This window comes from Oryzias latipes, chromosome 16 (genome assembly GCF_053564925.1).
Source record: "Oryzias latipes strain Hd-rR chromosome 16, Olatipes_Hd-rR_3.1".
NCBI classification, from domain to species: Eukaryota; Metazoa; Chordata; class Actinopteri; order Beloniformes; family Adrianichthyidae; genus Oryzias; species Oryzias latipes.
Window position 1 is genome coordinate 16,754,017 of NC_136252.1, and position 22,303 is coordinate 16,776,319.

Consider the following 22,303-nt stretch of genomic DNA (forward strand, 5'->3'; position numbering starts at 1 on the left):
CTTGGCGTCTATCTTCTTCGCTGGTATGTGTGCTCAGCAAGGCAGTTTTGTGTTTGAGCGCCCCCAAGTTGTGTTTTACTGTAACTTCAGAAGCTCCAGACACGTGAGCAAAAGCGCCATTCTCATTGGTCGAGTAGATTTCGACGCGACGCGTCGCAAAAAAAAACGAACCCGAGGCGTTTTTTTTTTTTGACGCTTTAACGCCTGGCGTTTTTTCGCGTCGGTGTGCACACTCTCGTTGGTGCCCTTTGTTTAGTCACGAGGCGTTAAACGTCGGCGAAAATCGCCGGCGAAATTCGTCCCGGTGTGAACAGGCCTTTAGTCCTTTCCAGAATTCAGAGCAGTTGGGGTGTCTCTTTTACAGAAAAGCAGCCCAACTACCAGTTCGGCTGGAGCTTGCACTCTCTGTAGCCTTATGCCTCCCTGCTCTCTGCATTGGGGGTCCCTGTGGCGGTCCTGCTGACCCTGGCCTGGGTGGCGGATGTGATTGTGCGGCTGGTGGTTGTTCTCTATCTGCTACCGTGCGGGTGTTGGGGGGTCCTTGCTGCTGCTGCTGCTGTGGCGGGGGCCTTGGTGTGGGGATGACTGGGCACTCTCCCATCTTCTTTTTACAGTCCATCATCCACCTTAGAAGAATATAAACACTCACTCGAGCACAGGTGCTTTCTCACCTTTGCACAAATGCGTGACTGAATGAAATGTTTCATGTGTTAGTCTGAATGCATGAATGCGTGTGAACATTAGTTGAATTGTGGACATGTTGACATGTTTGTATGTGAACATTTTTGGAGCCAACAGGTATGTTGGTAAAATTTTAGTGTGTTGGTGGACTGACCCCGTCCCTTCTAGATTTGTCATACATCTGAACCTAACTGTAATAATTATAAACATCCAGAAACTTGTTGCTTTATGCTGCTTCATGGTTTTATTCCCCCTTCTATAGTCACCCTCCTATTCCCCCTCTCTAACATCCATCTCTTGTCTTTTAAAGAAACGAATAAGAGAAAAGCAGCAGCACTCTCCTTCTTCATAGGGGGCATGGTGCTTTGGGGATGTAATTCAGCTTATTTTCCTCTCTCAACGCAGCAAGTTGTGTTTTTACCAAAAACCTCCATTTGGCCTCATCTGTCCACTTCCCCTCGTTTAGTTCTGGGATCTTTCCTAACCCTTCTCAGGATCATTTAAACCCAACGGGGTGTGATCTGGAGCTTCAGGTCCAGGGAGATAGTCCGTGATCTTGTATTTATTCCATATTCCATATGTATTCCATATTCCATTGCTCCAAAAGTTGATCTCTTCCCACCAAGCTGCTTCTTATTGTAGAATGGTTTATCCCAGGCTTGTTCAAGTCTAGAATCTTGTCTCTGGTATCCTTTGAAAGCTCTTTGGTTTTGGTCATGGTGGAGAGGTTGCAGTCTGACTGTTTAAGAGAGTGGACAAATGTCCCCGCCCTCTTTCCCAGCGTGTTTTCTATGTCACAAATATTCTCTTTTTTAGACAGCTTTTTGTCATCTGCTTCTGATTCACAGCAATTAAAAAAACTCCAATGCCACAAGAACATGTAAAACACCCAAAACATTATTTCTATTGGAGTGGGTATTTAAAGCAGAAGCAACAGATCTGAGACTAAAAGAATTTTTGATTTTTTTTGGAGGAACAAAATAATTGTTTCTTTCACCATCATACAAATATAGATATATTTTTAAAAAAAAAGTGTAATTTCTTAGATTATTTTACATTTGGCTCTCACAGTGGAAGTGTATCTATGATGATGACAAACATTAAAGACCTCTGTCATCTTTATAAGCAAGACGATGTGCAGAACTTGGCTGCTAATATCTTTTTTCTTGAATTATTTATCTCCTTTAGAATGGCTAAACTCCTTCAGTCTCAACTCTATCCTTCACGAATATAGCTACATGTGTGGTGAACAGACTTCTAAATAGGTCCATCAAGGAAACTCCCAAGAAAATTGTGTGTTTTTAACAGTACATGTGCTTCCAAACCAGACGTCAGTCAGCTTTTCTTAATGTATATATACATATACTCAATATATATATATTTATGTGTGTGTGTGGGTGTGCGTGTGTGCGTGCGTGCATGCGTTTCCATTGTTAGTTCTGTATGTCCTCTCCTGTGATGTCCTTCCATACCGCAATAGTGCTTTCCTGCTTCTCAGTGTCTATCATCAAAGACAAAACTGAATTACAAATTTAAAGGAGTCATATCAGACACTGATTGACTCCATGAAAGAATCCCTGTTTCAGTTGTCTGATAAGAACAATGGAGCAGATGCAGGAAGCGGTGAACACAACAGCATCTTCTCATTTTCAGCGTCGTCATTTCTCATGGGATACCATTCACTTTGTACAAATGCATAAGAAAACAGAGCCTTCACAGCCATGTGAAAATCTCAGAATAATATTCATTGATTGATTATTGAATACATCGTGACTGCCTTAGGAAAAGAAGCATAAAAGCTGCTCTAGACTCTATAGATGACATTTTTTCAGTGTTAAAGAATTCTTTTGAAAATTTCACAAACATGGTTTTTCCTTAAAAGAAAAAACTCGAATCTCTGCAATTTTCCCTTCTATGTTTGTATCTGTGACAAGCAGTTTTTTTTCCAAATCCCCTAGGGATTAGATGTCCCAGTTTCATTGGATGACCATGGCGACATGGTACTGGACAAAACACCATTCTGCCGCTTCGTGAATTCCAAAATACAGCTGCGGTATTTCACTGAAGCCTATTTCATGATTTCCATTATCCAGGAATTGTTCAGGTGTGTCAATAGGTTTGTTAGCTGAGAATCTGAACCAGGAATTGGAAATCTGTCTCTGCTTAAATTCCAATCATTGGGAAAGGGAAGTGTGCACCAGGAAAGTACACACTTTCCTGAATAGGATTTTTTTCATTATTATCATTTGTGCTCCATCATTATCCAAGCAGGAAACGATGAGTTACAGGTGAGGTGTATTTTGATATCATTTTAACTCTGCAAAGACTGTAGCAACTATCAGAGCGATGGAACAACAGCTGTTCCACAGTCCTTTATCGTCCATTCTTTTCCATAAGGGGACCTACCGTTCCTACCCCCATTTCCCTTGCCAATTCCCAGCTCGCTGGCTCCCTAATAAGTAACAGTACTAGGAGGATTGGCAGTGGCCTGAAGGTTTGACATTGCCACATGTGGGTGGTGATCTACCCCACTCGACTCCGTCTTAGGCGCTGCTATGTTACATATCCACCCCCAATCACCAGACTGATCAATGTACCCATGTGTATAAAACATGTTCGAGGCTGTCATGTGTACACTTAAAACTGACACATATGGTTTATATTTAAAAATGACATCACAAAGAGGAAGATCAGCAATTCCTATTTTAATTTTGCTTCCCCCTAAAAAAATGTCATTTAGTTGATCACTGCAGAGTGGTGAACAAGCAACAATTGATGCAAGTAATTCTGACAAGCTCAACTTTGGAGATTAGTCCTGGAATGTTGTGCACCAGCTGTTCAGTGAGAGTTAGGGGATCGTTTCCTCCAGGTGTCTCACAGAAGTTAGATATGTATGAGCTAGAAGGGGTGATGATTATTTAGCTTTGTGAGTGATTTGTATTCATAAGGGGGATGAAATGAGCCAGCAGTTATGTCACCAGTCAGAGGCAGCTTTCAAACAGGCGGACCTTGAGCAGGAGCCACAGGAATACTAAGAAGCCCACCTTGCACCTGCCCACCCTGGCAAGTCCATTTAACACCCGTAGCCAAATTGGTTCCACTTGGTGCGTCGACCCTTTCCATGGGCCATCAGTGGTGGTTGTGACGCAAATCCCACATCAATACTTTAAAAGTCAACCCTGGGAAAAAGGATGGCTTTATCCTCCATCAATTAGAACCTCGCAACATCCTCCGCAGTGCATGTACTTGCACCTCAACAATTCACTTGTCAGCCTACTAAGCAAAGCAGCTCACGTAGGCTATTAGAAGAAGCATAGGCTACTGCAAGAATATCTATTGAGCGTCTCAAAGCCTGCATTGAGAGAGGCATCCCCTAAAAACTCCATCCACAGAGCAGCCTACATTTGCGCAAGTCTGTAACGTTGAAGCTTCAGATTTCTCACGCACACACTCGCAAAACGCATGCATTCTCACAGCCGTGCGCATTAAAAGAGGGGGAAAATATAGACAGAAAATCGCTGCAGTGTCCATACCTTTCACACAAGTGAACATCAATGAAAAGATGAGATTCCAAAAAACAATGCCCGTCCTCATCCTCCTCATTTTGGCTGGAACTAAGTCCCCGCTGCCACATTTAACGCATCTCCTGTTGAAAACGTCCCGTAGTCCAATAGATCCGTCGTAGTATCCGTCTCTATAAATCCCCTTCATGCTCTCAAGTATGTAACCTACTGCCTAATTTATTCTTTCTGTCGGGTGGAAGCTGCCTCCCTCTCTTTTTTTCTGAGGAGAGAACCAGCCACAGCCGCGCTATGTCAGCTGATAGGAAAGAAGAAGTGAGCGAGACTGAATTTTAGAAGAGGACCACAGCGACCTGGACGAGGGCTCAACCATCTCTGCTGAGAGGGGCATCAAGTGTGAGGATCTGTGGCGCACTCCTGGATGCGCTCTTCCCCCTGACCAGCGTTCTCCATGAACCGGGCTGAGAACGGACAGAAGTCTAACGTATAATTCAAGGCTGCTGTTATCGATCAGCAATCGAATCACGCAGAGAGGGAAGAAAAGAGAGTGAGAGAGAGAGAGAGAGATCGACGGGGAGGGGGGTGGGGGTTGTAATGCCAGCCAGCCAGCCAGGGAGAGCGTCCTGTGTAAGTATGAGTTGGCTGATGTGCCGGTAACAAATCACGAAGTAGGAGCAGCGACTTGTGGGTGGCGGGGATGTATGAGGTTCCATTTGTGCCAAAAATATCAAAATGTGTTTTTGCGTCTACTGTTATGTCTTTGGTCCATTGTCTATGTCCACTGATCGTGTTTTTGCGTCCACTGTCTATGCTTTGGGCTCATTGTCTATGTCTATTGAACGAGTTCATTTTACATTGGTTCATGTCTATGTATTACTAAGCAATATCTTCTGCATGCCCATGATTCTTTGATTATTACTTTGTATTAACTTTGTGATGTATATGCTTGCTTTATCCTTAAACTTTATCTTTGTCATTGTCCTTATCCCATGTCGTCTAACTACGGCGTCAGGAAGATCCTTAGCAACCGTTGCTAGTGTCGTTTGCTACGTCGTCTCGCCATGTCGTCAGGAAGATCCTTAGCAACCGTTGCTAGTGTCGTCTGCTACGTCGTTTCACGTGTCGTCAGGAAGATCCTTAGCAACCGTTGCTAGTGTCGTTTGCTACGTTCTTTCACCATGTCGTGTCCTTAGATCTTGCTGTATTTCAAATTTTGCAAAGGTCGTCAGAGAAGTCTTTTGTACGGTCGATAAATTGTTTCCCGTATTATCACGGAACAAAACACTTTAAAAAAAAAAAAAACCTTTATTGACAATCCTGCAAACGCGCACTGCCAGAAAGGGGGGGGGGGGGGGGTACAGCGTACAACGGTTTCACGTTCCCGTTTAAAGTTATTTAGAGTATGGCTTTAATTTAATCTTGTGATGAAACTATTATTTCAAATTATTTTGAAAAATGACTGATCTTTATAAAATATGTTGTTACAAATCTGATGGATAAACGAGGATCAGACGGACTAATAAGAGCCTTATGTGGTCCCGAGTGCGCCATCTCATGGTCACATAAATAGATTAAAAAGAAAAGCTCAAAAACCAGTCAGTTTTCGACTGTTATATTCATAATTAGTGACTCGACCCACTAAAATTTGAGAAGGTAACTCATCAAAGATATTTTAAAGGCCTCCTTGCAAGGCCCCCGTAAATCGTTCAGCGGCAAAAAAAATAAATATTGCCATGGACTAATGACTTGAGGGTTTATTTCTGAACAAATACATTAAATCAACACCAATGTGTTTGTAATTTTATTATTAATAAATCAACCACGTTTTTCATGATCAGAACACAGCACATTCATAAATAGTCTTCGTAAAATGTTCATATTTATTATGTGTCATTCTCCGCGTTAAATAGAAGTAGTTCGCCTCCAGATCAGGTGGTGGCGGTAATGCGCCACTTTGTTTTCGTTTCAAGCGTTGTATGCATGCCCCCCCCCCCCCCCCCCCCCTTTCTGGCAATACGCGTTTGAGGGAATATCAAAATAAAGTTCATCTTAAAAACGTGTTGTCATGGTTAACCCTGACGTCTGCTTTGATAAACATTTCTTTTTCGTTCCGTGGTAGTACAGGAAAAAATTTACCGGCCTTACAAAGGACTTTTCTGACGACTTTGGCAAAATTTGAAAAACGAGAACATCTAACGACAAAACACGGGGAAACGTCGTAGCTAACGACAGTAGCAAACACCCTAGCTAACGACAGTAGCTAACGACAGTAGCTATCGACAGTAGCTATCGACAGTAGCTATCGACAGTAGCTATCGACAGTAGCAACGGTTGCTAAGTCCTGACGACAAAGTGAGACGACCAAAGACATAGACAGTGGACACAAAAACAGATTTTTGGCACAAATGGAACCTCATAGGGATGGAGGAGAAGGCTCGTGTCTTTATGGAGAGGATGTAAATTCTGAGACATAAACGAATTCCCTTAATGACAGCGCCGGGTTTATGTGGAAGAGCGCGCGCCGGGAGGGAGAGGAGGGAGGATTTTGGTGGTGGTGGTGGTGGTGGGGGGGGGGGGGCACTATAGGTGAGACTGGAGACATGGCAGCATTCCCTGATGAAAGCTGATGAAAGAAATCCGCCTCGTTGGCAATCCCACCATAACTCTGATTTTCATTCTGGAGATCGAACGAATCCCTTATTGAGACTGATGGGGCTGAGCAATTTGCAATGCAAAGATGGAATGATGACGGCGCAAAGAGCAGTTCAGCTGCAGTGTGACTCTTCCGCCATCTAGCTTCTGAAGAGTCACCGACCTTTACTTTAACTCAGTGAGGAACATGTGGGAGCAGGGACTGCTCACTTCTCAACACCATCTTATAGGGTTTTTTTTTTTTTTTGTTTTGGTTTTTTTTCTTAGCTCTTTCATGAGCTCTTTGCACAGATTATCTGCTAGTGCTAATTCACAAATAAAGATAAAAAAATTCACAGATTGAACCATGATCCTTACAATTTAAAGACCCATACCAATAAAAACAATGTTTTGGGTGTTTTTTTGACATTTTCTTGTGGAATTTATCTGTTGATTGAGGTCATATATAGAGAAAATTCAGCTTAAAATTACATTTTTGAGTATTTCTTCATTCAAATTGTTGTGAATCAGGAGCAGAGGAAAAAATGCAGTCAGAAAAAGCTTTTAGCAATGACATACAGTAGGTGCTATCAGCGGGGCACAAGCTCTCTGCTCCACTCCATTCCGATGCATCCAGTTGCAGACAAATAGATCTGTGTATGTCTTTATTTTCCTCGTCTCAGCTTGCATGTGACTCAAAACTGTACGACTGGACAGTTCCCATATTGCTTGCAGCCAATTTCAGGTTGTGGGTGTGAGGTGCTGTAAGCTAGCAGGAGAGTGTACACAAAGGAATGATGGATGCACTCCAATTTCCACCCACAACACAGAGGTAAATTTCTAATAAGCTCCTGCCACTCTGCAGAAACTAAATCTTAGAAAAGATTAAGATTTTGGTTAAAAACAGCCGTATTATAATTAAAAGACCACTGGGAGCGCTTTTAATATAGTTCAATAGATGATCGGAGTAGGACTTTAACGTAAATATGTCTAAATGGTTGTTATTTGTGTGTCTTTTTACTGGGTGTATGAAAATTAAAATAATATGCATTTAGTCACCATCATTTTTAGCTTTATTTAAAACAAAATGTCAGAACCAATAAAACACAACAGATGAAAACTAATATTTTGAAATAAAAAAAATTATTTATCACTTTATGCAAAGTACTCACTTGCTGGTTAACTTTAGCAGTGAACAAAACAAACATTAGTATTGTTTTGGATCATTTTACAGCAAGTCTCGAAAATGTTTTCCACAATCAATCTTCAAAGTTGAGCTGACAACAGTTCCAGTAAAAGACACAGCAATGCCTAAATTTAAAAGAAACCAAAAAACCAAAAATACACTCACAGATCTTTAATATAAACTGATAAAAACAGTGTCTCCAAAATACGCCTTTCATAAACAGACTTTTTTCATCTTAAGTGAAAATACGAAAAACCTTGCATATGTTAGATGAACATTTTACGGCTTCTGCTCCATGCTAGCAGATAGTCATGTGACATCATCATTATCATATATATTACATGTTTTTTATTCAAGTTGCCAAATATATTTAACGCAAAATCATTTTGTCCAAACTATTTTCAGTCAAATTAACTTCAGTCTCATTTTTTGCATCTACGAAAAACACTTGAAAATAAGAAGCATTAATGACACTTTACTTTAAGGGTCACTTTACTTCTGGTGATGGTGCATTCAGTTAGGTTAGTTTAGGTACTTAAAATCTAACCTCATTTTTCATTTCAGAATGGTAATTACATTCCCTGAAATGTATTTGTTTTTTCAATTATATATACTGAATAAAGATTGTGAATCAGAAATCCAGACAGTGCAAATATTTTTATGCAAATCTTTGGGAACAGATCGCGAGTATTTGAGCATTCAGATACTCGTTACAACCCTATTATCTACAAAAGTCTAGTTGTGAATAAAAAGTAAATTTCAATGTTATGGATTGAGTTTAAATTTTTGATAGAGTTGTAATATATTATGTGAAACTGCTTGGGGTTTGAATATTGCCCAATTAATAATTGTGGTTGAAATGACCTTCATACCATTCAATATCCTGCGCTCTATTAGCAAGATTTAGTAGCGTGGAGTCAGCAAGGGCACTTCATAGAGTGTGACATAATGAATTAGGTTTGAAGGGCCTGTTTGAGAAGCTGCTCCGCTCAAGAGTTGTCCATGGTGCTGAAACTATAAAAAATGCCTTTGCTTCTGTGGGTGGAGTTTTCACCTGGTTTTGTTACAAAAACAAATGTTTTACAATGAAATATAAATGCTATTTGTTTTTGTTTTTTTGTTGTTGTTGTTGCAAAAAAATTGTTTATGTAGGAGAAAAGAAATCTGAAAATGCAAATGTGCCCTCCAGATCAGAATGTCTCTGCTCCTATTTTAGTCTAAATGAGTGGCGTTGGAAAGGCCAAACCCCTTACTCATGTTTATCTGATTTCTTGGAAATGGTAAATGGTCAATGGCATATACTTGTATAGCGCTTTTCTACCTTCCTCGAAGGCCCAAGGCGCTTACAGTCACAGTCCCATTCACCCATTCACACAGTGATGGCGGCCCAGCTGCCAAACGCTGGCGCCAGCCTTCCACTAGGGGCAAGGTGGTGTTGGGTGTCTTGCCCAAGGACACTTCGACACATGAGTGGGCAAGGCGGGTAGTGAGCCTGAAGTCTTCAGATCAGGGGTCTACCGCTCTACCACTGCACCTCCCTCCCCACCCCCCCGGAAGAATAACAAAGAATTAAAACTTAAGTTTTAATTCCCAGTCAATCTCAGTCTTCTGAAATGACTGTCATCTAGGAAGATGACAGAAGACATAAAAGCATGAGGAACTGTAGCTTTGCATGCTAGAACAAAAAAATATAATCTATTAGAAAACTTAAAAACTGTGTTGTTTGATCATAAAGTTAGATGGAATAATTCAGATGTTTGTGAAATATTAACTGTATCTTATAATCTTTTGGCTTTTAGGTAGTAGTAAAAATTGTTAGAAGTTATTTGGTTGACTTTCTTTTTGTAATGGTTTTAGAGATTGTAGTGTCTGATCTAGAGTCTCCTTTTGGGTTAAAATGCTGTGCAAAAACAATCTAAATGGGCTTCCTCTACCTTCAGAGAAGCTGTGAATTAGTGTCTGCTTTTGTGGTTCAGTTTCATTGGCAGTTGCTTTCTCTGGATGCATTTTCAATGAGCCCCATTACATTCATTACACCTGGACTTAATTAGGTAGCACACCTGCTTTTGCCTCCTTACTCTGTATGCCCAGCCTCAGAAATATTCCAGTTGTCCGTTGCCAGATTATGCTTTTGTTCCATTTTGATGATTTTTGTTGCCACCTGCCATGCTAAAGCTCGTGTTTCATTTTACAGTGTGTCAATTTACTTATCTCAAATTTTTCTAATTTGGGTTTTTATTATCTTCAGTTGTTTCTTCTGTTTATTTGATAATCTAGCTAAGATTTTCATCAATTTTCCTAGATCTTAGTTTTTCACAGGCTTTACCTCTTTATCATCAGTAAAGTCCTTCAATGTGTGTAATAATATTCTCACAACCTGATTCAGAACAATGAGCAACAACATTTCCTTCAGTTACAGTTGAAATCACTGCTACAACAGGTATTGTCTGAATTCTATTGAGTACAGTAACATATTTGTTATATAATTGGAGCAAAGAACGAGAAATTGGTCAAACTGTGATTTTACGTTGGCTGTCAGTTTGATATTTATGCCACAGTGATGCTCAGCTCTTTGTTTCGTCTTTTTAGGCCAATATGATCTGAAAATTTGATAGTCTTGGAATTGTGTCTTGGTGGAACACATAACAACTCCCCTGATAAAGTGTCTGTGATTTACCTCTCAGCCTTTGCTTTCCCCACAATGACAGAGGTGATGAAAGTTTTCACCTTTTCCCTGCTTTGCTTTTATTCTCAATGTCTGCAGGACTTTGGATATTATTCAGGTCATTCTTTTGTTTCCTCGGACACTAAAGCAGATGCTCAACTATGTTAAAAAAAAAAAAACATGCTGCAAAACAGATGTTAGAAAGAGCCAAAGATCAGCAAAAATCCTTTAAGTAGCACAGTATTCAACCCAGTGTGGAAAGAAAAGTTTTAAAATCCAGGGTTTTTATGGATAAAAGCAGCACAAAATCTAGACAGGATTTATACAGTATTTAAAAAAAAAGGCAATCTGACCGGATCTATTGCAACAGGCTGCTACAAATAGGTCTAAAATTGTTTAGATGTCCTGAGGTGATAAAAACAAAGCTGCCTTTTTCCCCCAGATCATAATTTTTCTTTTCCTTTTTGATTTTTATGAGAGTTCATTTTGTATGTACAATACCATTTGTATTTTTTTATTATACAAAGCCTATTCTGCTCTTGTTTTTCCAAAGTGTTTACAAGCTCATTGAATTGAAGCATTGTGCTTAGTGAAGAATGGCATTTAACATATTTCTGTGGAACACTTGATATTAATCTCATTCTGCCCATACAGCCTGATTCACTACCACATGAGAGGTACATTTATACCCGTTTCTCTGTAGAGCTGTTTATCGCAGCGGTTTATGCAGCTGAGGCAAAGTGTAGTGTTTCAGCCTGTGTGTTGAGGAAGGTCCCTTATTCCCTGCTGGCATCAGGATTCTTCAGGTGTGTACAGGCTCTGTGAAAGCTGGTGGGGATGGATTGAGGCACCAGGCAGCTTGTCTTAACCAGCGTAATCGACAGGTGGGCCCAGGAGAGTGGGCTTTGGCCGTATTGACACCTCTCGCCAGCTCTCACTTGATTCGTGATGAGCAATGAGACTGCCTCCTGCCCACCACTCTTGTTGTTTTGCATGCATCTGCGAGCGTGCGTCCTTGTCTTTGCATTGATGGTTGCTCACACATGCAGGTGCATATGAATACAGTACATGCTGGGGCATTCTGTGAGCAGGAAGGCACATCTGTGCAGACATTTAGATGCATTACCCCCACAGGGAAAGAGAAGTGACCTCTTCAGTGTTCTTTTACATGTTTTTTTTACACAACCTAAACACCAGAACCCAACAGTTAACCATCCAGATAATCAGTCAGCCAACTGAGAAGCCAGTCAAACTACGACACCAATGCAGACGGCCCTATGGTGTCCCAAACCACTGAACTTCTGTCTGTTCTGATCACCTGGGACCATGTATGAAGTCGGATTCCTGCTTAAGTTTTCATGTTGCACCAAAAACACAACTTTCTTATATCACCAGAAGGGTTTTAATGTTGTCTCTATATGATATGCATGAATGCATGCACGTTTTTGTGTGAATAACAATGCCAGAGGACTTGTGTGTGTACGAAGCACACGTGCCCTCTAGTGTTTGTCTGGTTTTGTGAGCAGGTGAAGTGGTTTTATATGTTTTGGCAGAAATCGTCACGCCTGGGTTATATTTTGTTTGTGTTTATGGGGGAAAGTGAATGTTGAAACAGCAGGCACTCTGGTCAGATTTGCTCCCTTAAAGAAATCTGAGTGTGGTTTCTCACATGGACACTACCAAGGTGCTGCACTCCTGCTTTGTGTCAGATCTGTTACATGTAGAACCTAAAGGTCAAGGGAAAGGTCAGAGCAGGTGAAAGTAATTTGGTGTAAGTCCAACATGTCTGGAACTCTCAGTGAAAGGAGAAATGAGGATCTCTTAGTGGACTTTTTTGTTTTCTAGTTTATGCTTGCTTTTAACGTTGGGAATGATTTGGGGTTTTCTGCATTGACTGCATAATATATGACGTGAGGAATTGTCTGTGACGTCACCTATAGAAAAGGCCTTGCTTCCAGTTCTAACCAAATAAAGTAATTTCAGTCGCTATTTTTCCCTGACATGTATGTTGTCATTTTGGAACCAGACATCCTCAGTAAGCCGGAATTAGTCCATCTACATTTCTATGGTAACCACACTCTCCAATCACGAGAGAGCATGTTGAAAGGCCAAACTGAACTGAACTGAACACGCGCTCCAGAGAATCTGTCATTAAAACACTACAAAAGTTTGACCCAAAGGCACATACCTTTATTGAAGCATCTGAATAGTACGTTTATAATTTGAATAACTGGAATAACTTGAACAACAGCAACAGTATCATGAAAAAAATAGGATTAGCAAGAACATGTTAATAAAAGAGCAAGAATTGTTATTCTGACAAATATAATGATTGAGTAATAGCTGTTTATTTCTTTGTAGAAGACTATGGGATTTCAGCTTCCTGGGACCAGCAGGTACTTTCTACCTGAAAGGGGTTGCTCAGTCCAGTTCTAATATACTGTCAATGTTTTTTTTAGCATTCCAATGAGCCTGACTTTCTGTTGCAATACTTACTTTTATGTTACTTTAATTCTTTTACAGTGCAGCTTTATCTGCAGTGTTTACATTCTGTTGACTCCCGTAACCATTCAACCGTTTAAGTAATTAACGAAAATCCAACAGATTCTGAAGTGTAAAAAAGCAGCTATGTGCTGATATGGAACACTTGACAGTAGTGAAGTGTTTCTACAATCAATGTAGATCAGCTGATTCTGTCACGGATTAAACAACTATATGCAACACATTACATTGGTAATATAAACGGTTAATGGTGCATACTTGTATTTTGCTTTACTACCCTCCTTGAAAGCACTATACAGTCACATTCCTATTCACCCACGCACACACACATTCACACACCAATGGCAGCCCCGCTGCCTTAAACCGGCACCAACCTATAACCACCTGGAGCAATGTGGGGTTCACTGACTTGCCCAAGCACACTTCGACACAAGGATAAGCAAGGCGGGAACCGAATGTGCCATATTTCAATCAGAGGTCGACCGCTCTACCTCCACACCGGTATGCAAGGATGTCGCACATTGGTTCAAAGCTGATATGAAAAGCCACTTTTCTCTGCATAAGAATGAGCTGATTCACATTGATCGTTTGAAAGGTCAAATAATAACAGTGTGTCAAAGACATATTTAGACTATTTAGTTATCACAAGTGTTCAAAGTTTAAACACTTTCTTTTGTTTGTTTGTGTCCTTGTTCTAGTACTCGACTTTCTAACGACTAAACTCCTGTCTTCTGTTTGTTTTCTCATCTTTCATCAGGAATGTTTACAGCCTGTCTTTGTGTTGCATTTTATTGCAACAATGAGTAAAACTGAAAAAGTGAAAGACAGTGTTGGGATATGAAACTGCATCAGACTGCAGAAACAGGAACTTTTGCCCATGAGCTTGCAGGGAAACATCAGAAAAACCTTCACACTTCATGATGTAGCAAGTTACATGGTGCTGAACTGACTAAAATGTTGCCTTGACAGTTGTACTGACATGCATGACAATGTTATCATCAGAAAAGTGCTAGCTAGTCTCCCAGTAATAAGTCATGACAATTGGAATCTGCAAGTGTCTAAAAGATATTGACAGAAAAGATTTTTATACTATTTTATCTTCGGTCCAAGATAAACTTCATTGTATATGGATTTTAATATATTACTTTCTTCTCTTTAGTGACAAGTGTCTTAGGCATGAATTTAAGTGCCCTGCTTTAAATTCAACCTACCTTGCCTTATTATTCCACTGCAAGTTTCCCACACTCCCCTGTCCTTGCATTATTAGATTTCATGTTGCTTCAGTTTCTGGCTGAATTAGCATCCTCATATGTTTTTTTTTCTTTCATTCAACAATACATTTCCTTAAACCTTTTATCTTTTGTCAAAAAACCTGAAATAGAACAAGAGAGGCCGTGAAAATTAAAGATAAAAGAACAACAATCGGAGAGAAAACAGAGGATGGTGGCAAGCACAAAGGTAAAAAAACAGAGAACAGATGTGATCTGAGAGGAAGGAGGGAGAGACAGTGAAGAGCAAACATGCAGAAGGAGGGCAGAGTGAAGATGGATCAAGGCTGTTGACACTACACAAAGTAGGAAGAGAATCAAGAGGGAGAAAAAACATTATATTAAACAGAGGTAGAAAGACTCAGAGCCACACAAAATGGATAATTCTTAATCTTATCTGGCATCAAATGTTTTTTTAACCTAATGTGGGAAATCCACTCATGATACATGACCATTTTTTGACCTCAAATTACTTTAATACTTTATTCTTTATACTTTTTTTAAGAATAAATCCTCAACATGCTATATTAAAGACATAACATGGGCCCTTAAAGTTTCTTCACATTGTGAAATATAAAAAAGTAGCCTGCATACACTTAACCATGTGAATGAAAGATCAAAAGGGGAAAAGATGCTGCTGGAGAGAGACTGAGAGTATAAGTAAAGGTTAGCTCTATGAGTCACTGCAGGAAAGAAAAAATGAGCTAAACATCTTTTTTGGAACATTAAAAAAAAGTCTGTTTGATCAAAAATGTGGACTATACGCTTGAAAATAAGCTGGCAGGTTTAAAAAATATGCCGTTTTTTTTTCTAAGAGAGTTTTTCAGACGGTCCAAAACGTAATCTTGTACTCATGACAGTCAAAGTAAATCATACTGTGAAATAACAGACTGACTGCAATGCTTTCCTATAGGCTTAGGGTTTAAATGTAAGGCAAAGGGAAAAATTAGGCACTGTCTGTACGATGGTCTTAAAGCATTTAACCTTTTTTTTTTATATACAGATTATGACAATCTGATTTTTACTGACTGTTCATTAAATCTCTGGGTAAAGGAGATAAACCACAAGGACCGATTTTATTTTTTAAACTGTCATTTACTGAAAGAATTCCACATTTTACTTTCCACATTTTACTTTAAGACGTCTTTGAATCCCATTCATCTCGCAAGCCAATAAAATGTCAATTACACCCAAAAATCACTTGTCAGTGGCATCATTTTTTGCTATGTAGAACACGATCCTGTGTGCTTTTAGGCATGCCATATTCATGCATGCAAAGAGTGTAGATTACTGCTCTGTTCATTGCAATTAGCATTACATTTGCAGTGCATGCTTCATAGAGGTACATCAAAAGTCCTACAAAGCAGCTTTGTTTAAGTATGTGTGAATGTCAGGTAAGGGGTGGGGGGGTCCCTGTCAGACATATCAAACTATACAAATCTTGTGGTTCAGTCACTTACCTGAGCCCAGGGCTCCAAGGACTTCCCATTTCAAATGATGGCTCAAGGCCGTTTTGTTTGCTCTGCCTGCCATCCACTCTCATTTCAGCGCAGGCCTTTTTTCTGACATCACAGCCTTTGTTCTAGAGTTGCTTTGATTCAGAAACTGCTTTTTCAAGCGAGAAAGAGAGTAATCAATAGCTGTGTGAAATTACCCCACCAAATAAATTGTGTTCCCTTCAGCTTGAAATGTGGTGTGATATTGTATCAGATATGCTTGATCTCTGTTATAACCGCTTATGATTTTTATTACGTTATATTTTTATAAAGCATGAAAGAAGCTTGAATAGGCTGATCTAAAACTATACTAGACTAAGACAATTAAAAAAAAGCTTTATGCAATAGAGCAGGGATCACCAGAAAAAGCTTTGATATATGAACAAAGTGTATGGCAAATAATCTTTTAACATGTAGGTACATTTTTGCAGAAATCTAAATCCTCTGTATCGGAAATCCAGCAAAGGGTGGCAAAAAACCCTTGTCTAAAACTAATGTCAAGGCCTAAAGAGATAAAACATGTTTTAAAGCTGTACAACCTTGTTGAGCACCTCCTTTCTTTTGCCTAATGAAAGGGAAATTAACCTTCAAAGACTTATTTTTTCTTTGTCCTTACTCTCTGCAGTTCATGAAGATTATGGCATAGATAGTTTTTGTCAGCGCTTAAAGCACGCCGTAAAGGTTTTACAGAGCAAATCTGATTTTCTCCAATAATTGAAGGTAAAAAAGAAAACAAAATTAGCCTCTTCAATCCTCAAAGGAAAAAATAACTTCAATAATTAACCGAGAGATAATTAGATTTTTCTGCTCCCTTACAAGTAAAGAAAGAAAAAGAATTCAACAGTGATAAGATGAGAGCTTGTTTTTGTGACACTTAAATAGAGAGGAGATGAAAGCCCTTTATTGAGGGGCACTATCACTATCTTTTCTAATCAGGAATTTCATGTTTTCCATCATACCTCTGAAAAAAATTGGGACTTTTCACTTTACACGCCTATTTTTAATTTTTTTAAATCAGCAACAATCAATTATAAAGTAGTTAAACAGCAAACTGAACTGAAAGAAAGGTAAACTGGGAAAGGGGACCAAGCTTATAAAAGTAATGTAATTAGTCTCTTTAAAAATTTTAGATTTTTCAAGTTTAGGAACGTAACTATGTGAATCCATTATCCATCCATTTTTGTACTCACAAATTAGCATTTATGAGCACAAATTAGCAATCTGTGCACAAATATGAGCATTTTGTGTGCACCGATTGGTAATTTGTCAGCTCTTACTAGCATTTTATTCGTATTTTGTATGCACAAATTAGCATTGTGTGTACACAAATTAGGATTTTTCTTACATAAAATTAGCCATTTGTGAGCACAAATCAAAATTTCGTGTACGCAAATAGGTATTTTGTGGGCACAATATATACCAAGTTTGTAGTATTTTGTGGCCACAAGATAGCAGGACATGTGTGCACAAAATGCTAATATGTGCCCATCAAAAACCAATTTGTGACAACAAAATAAAAATTTGTGTATACAAAATAGTAAGTTGTGCCTTTAAAGTAATTTGTACCCACAAAAGGCTAATCTGTGCACTCGAAACACACATTTGAGCCCAAAAAAATTATAATGAAATACTAATTTCTCGCACGAAATACTAATTTGTGTTCACAAAATACTAAATTGTGGCAGAAAATGCTAATTGGTATGCACAAAATACTGATTCATGGGCACAAGTTATTGAGGGGCCAATTTTTTTTTATCTCCAGGGCTCCAGAAAAGAATGATAAATTGAAATGGTATTCTTATAATTCTGTAAGTGCACTGAAACTCTTTAAATATAAATTATATAAATAAATACTATATAAATAATTAAATCATTCTTGCTTGAGACATTTGCTTTAGATTTTATCTGTAAAAAAGGAAGACTTGAAGGATGCACTGTAAACCTTTCCATTCAGTTTCTCAATCTTGTTAGGGCCAGCTAAAGGAGATGACAAAATGATCAGTAAAATGTTTTGTCCTACAAAAGATTGCAAATGTTTTGATAGAAATGGACAAGATTAGCTGCCATAAGCAATAAAAAAGCCACATAAAAAACATCTATAAATACAATTATTAGGAAAATAAATTCAAATGCACATCCTCACCTTGTTGCTAAGCTACTACATCAGTAATAATTTGGTTAAAGATTTCTCACATATTTCAAAAGGCAGTTTTTTGTGGGAGTGCTATGAAATTTGAGTGTCAACAAGACTTTGAGGAATGTATTTGTTTTAGGAAATTTAGGAACGGTTGCTGTTGACAATTTCTTCAGGAACAAACATTGGATAAACTATACATATATATTTCCTGCAAGTAAACCAAGAAAAGTGTAAAGGATTCTGTCAGTTTGACATTTCTGTGTGTTTGTGATTTTCTCTACTTCACTCAGTTGAATAAAAAGAGTTCCTTTAAATGGTCCTTCGTTTAAAACCTTGTTTTAAATCGTACAAATATTTCCTGAGCAAAGCATTTGGGCCCATGCAGAGATAGTATTTAAACAGACTGAGGAATTAGTCACATCAAAATTGAGGGGCACTTTAAATTCCAAAACCTACAACAGCTATGACATTTTAATGGAAAAACATTTTTTAAAGTATTAAACTCATTGCACCAAATTCCAGTAATTAGTTTCTTAAAACGAAAAATTTCATGTGGATTGTTGCTTCATCAGATCTGTTTCTGCTGTACAGCTTTCAGACGTTGCTAGAAAGTGGAGGACCCCTCATAAAAAAAAAAACTTCTTCTTTTTGATAACCATTTTTCAATTAGATCACATGCTGCAATATAGATATTTATTATCTATTGTTAAATCACATTAGTTCATTCTGGCTTCCTTAAAATCTCTAAACAAGTTTAATTTCTCTGCCTGGTACTGCTGGTGATGCTGCTACCCCTGCTCCATAGACTGGTTTGAATTAGCCCTGATAAAACTAAAATTAAACATTTGGTTTTATTTTTGTGGCAACTTGCTACAATGTTGACAGCTAATAAACATGGATCAGAGCAGGGATGTGAAATCTAACTCCGGTATATATATGTATATGTATCTATATTTAAGAATGTTTTGACATATATTTTCAAATCCCACCAAATTCAAAAAGAACCATAGTGTGTTGGCAGGTGAAGTGTCTCACTCAGGCAATGTGTACCTAAATGCAGAACCCACTTTAGCCAGTTAAAATTGATTTTTCTTTTATTTATTTATTTGTTTGAGTAAAGGACTGTGAAAATTGTAAGAGGACATGAAACAAAACAGAAAGTCAGATTCTACAGCTGGTAGTGGAGGACAGAAGGATTCTGAAAGTTCTGCTGACAGAGAGCAGATGAGCTGTGGGCTGATGATGTGCACAGCTGAAGTGTTTACCTGCAAAAGAGGACAAGCCACATGTGTGTCAGATGATTTCGATCACAAAGCTGCTCATCCTTATGTGACAAACTTAAAGTGAGATGAGTTGGACAGAAACTGCCGGATCATGACAAAAAAGAAACTTTGTATTTCAAGACATGTTATTCATCCACCACAGAAGTGACAAGTACATCTGATTTTTCTTGGGGGATCTTTTTTTTTAATATTTTAGTTTCCTAAAATTGGCTGTCCTTTTATTATGTGTCAACAGTTTTTTTTTGCAAAAACTTGTTTGATTAAGATTTAATACTGATGAATTTTCGTTTTGCCATGGATTTTTAGCGACCAATTTCTCAACATGGAAGCCACCAATACTTCTGCACAAATAGTACAATATCATCAGTATATCCTTTATGTGTTAATGTGTGAACATAGAGATCCATCTGTTGATCATTTTTTGATCACAATTGGGTATGCAGGGGAATGAAAGAGCAGCACTGAAGACAGCAGAGTGGGCAGACTAAAGCTCTTTCTGGATCATGGTTTAGACACACACACACACACACACACACACACACACACATTAACACACAACTATGGTTCTCCATATTTCACTGTGATTCCTCCAGAGCTTTACAACAGAAAGCAGCTTATTAAACAGACTTATGGGACAAACAGCTGAATTTTTTCCATCGTTTTTAAAAGAAACAAGACCCACCTGTCTTTTTATTTTTATTATTGCTCCATTTTCTTTTGTCTCTGTTTCAGTCTAACCTCTACTCTCATTTTGTCAGGTATTTTTTCTGGGGGTTTTCACTTCATATTTATAACATCTTTCCTTTTGCTGTGTTTTTTTTCTTTTTCTTTTTTGCTTTCTTTTCTGTAGACCAGGAAATTCCCCATGTGCCCTCATCAAGGCAAGCAAGATGATCTGCTGCTTACTAATTACCACTTCCTTTCATCCAACATTATTTTATTAGTATCTACTACATAATGATCACTGAGGTGGAAACTAGGTAATAGCTCAGAGCAGAACAAGGTATGAACAAGAATTCAGGAGACAATTAGATGGCTTCAGTTTTGTTTGAGCCAAGTTTTTGTTAAATAGATGGACACAAATGGAATTATCGCTTTGAAGAGAAAAAGCTTGGAGATTAGATTTCATCCTGTGAGCACTAATCCTGCAAAATCCTAAAGAGCAAATGGAACTTCCTGTATAATCATGAAAAGTCATTTGTGACCAAAGAGCAGCTACAGAAAAGAGGAAGGTCAAGAATTTGCATGCATGCTGTTTAGCTGTCCTTTGGTAAATTGCCAGTGATGAGCATAGATGGGTAGTTGCATTGACTGCAATTCTATTCTGGTCAAAATGCTTTATATTAGAAACATTTAAAAAGGCCTATTGGTATTTTGTTTCATTTTGTTGGGTTGAACTGACTTACAGAGGAGAATTAAAAACAATTTCAGAATCATGAAAAAATATTTAAAAAAATGCTTAAAACTATTTTTTACAGGAAATGTAATGGGGAAATGAAACATGATGCAACAAAGTACACATGGTTTATTAATTGTATATGTTTTTATAAAAAAAATTTTATTTTTATTATTTTGACCAAAGTCGTTGGTTTTTGAATCTGTATTCTGTTATTGGTTGTGATGTTAATGATGATAATGATTATCTTTTTTGCAAATTCTTTTAGTTAATCCAAAGACCTCTGCTTCCTTAGATTAGAGATCTTTAAAGCAGTCCTTCCACCGCCCAACAATGTCCCCAGTCAAAGTTAGCAGCTCCCCACCTGCACTGAAGACGGTGCCCACAGAAAACGGCTTTACCCTCCTAAGACGCCAGATGCTTTGCCAGAATCTCTTTGAGGCCAACCAACAGTCCTTCTCGATAGCCTCACCAAACACCTCCCACGACAGAGTTCTTGCCTTCACAACAGCTCGCTCAGACTTCCAGTACCTGTCTGCTGCCTCTGGAGTTCCACCAGCCAGCCAGGCTTGGTACAACTCTTTCTTCCGCTTGTTGGCATCCCTTACTTCCAGTGTCCACCACCAGGTTTGGGGGTTGCAACCACAGCAGAGTGCTGGGAAAATAAAATCGTCTAAAACAATAAATTCGAAGTAACTGATAAAATAAATTTATCGTTCAGACCTACCACCAGGTAGTGATCACAGGACAGCTCTACCCCTCTCTTCACCCGAGTGTCCAAGACACACAACTGAAAGTAAAACGACTACAAAGATGATCATCGATCTCCTGCCTGGGTGTCTTGGAAAGAAAAAGAAGATTTAAAAAAAATTAGATAATACCACAATAAAATTGGTGAAAAATGTGTTTAAATGGGAATTTAACCTTTTTTTTTGCAATTTAATTGAAGCTCTATACATAGACTATTCTTCTTTTACAATGCTAGATTAAAAAATAATCTTTGAATAGACCAAAAATGATCAATTTTACTTTTGTTTTATTTATTTTTTGCCATATTTAATCAGTAAAACATCATGTAATTCCTTTTCCATTTTAACCTGGTTTTACCTCAATATTTCAGTAAACAGTGCTAAATCAATCATAAAATGTTATAAAAATAATTTTATGTTGCTACATTGAAAAAATATTTCTCAAGTTTTAAAGTTGAAAAGTATTTACTGCTCAAGTCTTGTCCAGAACAGCTGGTTGTGTCTGGTTTGGTGTAAATTATGAAGTATTGACATCTGCGGTGCATTGTGATCCATGAATTTCTCAGAATAGTGACTAATTAGTAAGTCATCTTCTCCACAGCATCTGCCAATCTCATTAAAATAAAACAAATGACATTTTTGGACAAAATTTGCTTTCAATCAACAAAGAAACAGCGTATGACCCAGAAAGATGAACCAGACACTTTTATAGAGCTTATCCTGTGCATCACAAAGAATAACATACCATTTGTCCATCAAAGGTTTTTAGACCATATCTATTCTTGTCC

General features: G+C 38.4%; 1 protein-coding gene across 5 annotated transcripts in view; it reads right to left on the reverse strand.

The window, feature by feature from the left end:
* LOC101167820 (CUB and sushi domain-containing protein 3) overlaps window positions 1-4,714 on the reverse strand; it is a 301,513-nt gene extending 296,799 nt beyond the window's left edge. For 3 of the 5 annotated variants that reach the window (XM_078933064.1, XM_078933065.1, XM_078933066.1), the window contains exon 1: window positions 4,215-4,714. In XM_078933064.1, the coding sequence (XP_078789190.1) occupies window positions 4,215-4,392 (178 nt within the window). In that variant the 5' untranslated portion in view covers window positions 4,393-4,714. The remainder of the gene's footprint in view (window positions 1-4,214) is intronic. The other 2 variants (XM_078933067.1, XM_078933070.1) reach the window with 1 other exon arrangement.
* Between the last annotated feature and the right edge of the window lie 17,589 nt (window positions 4,715-22,303).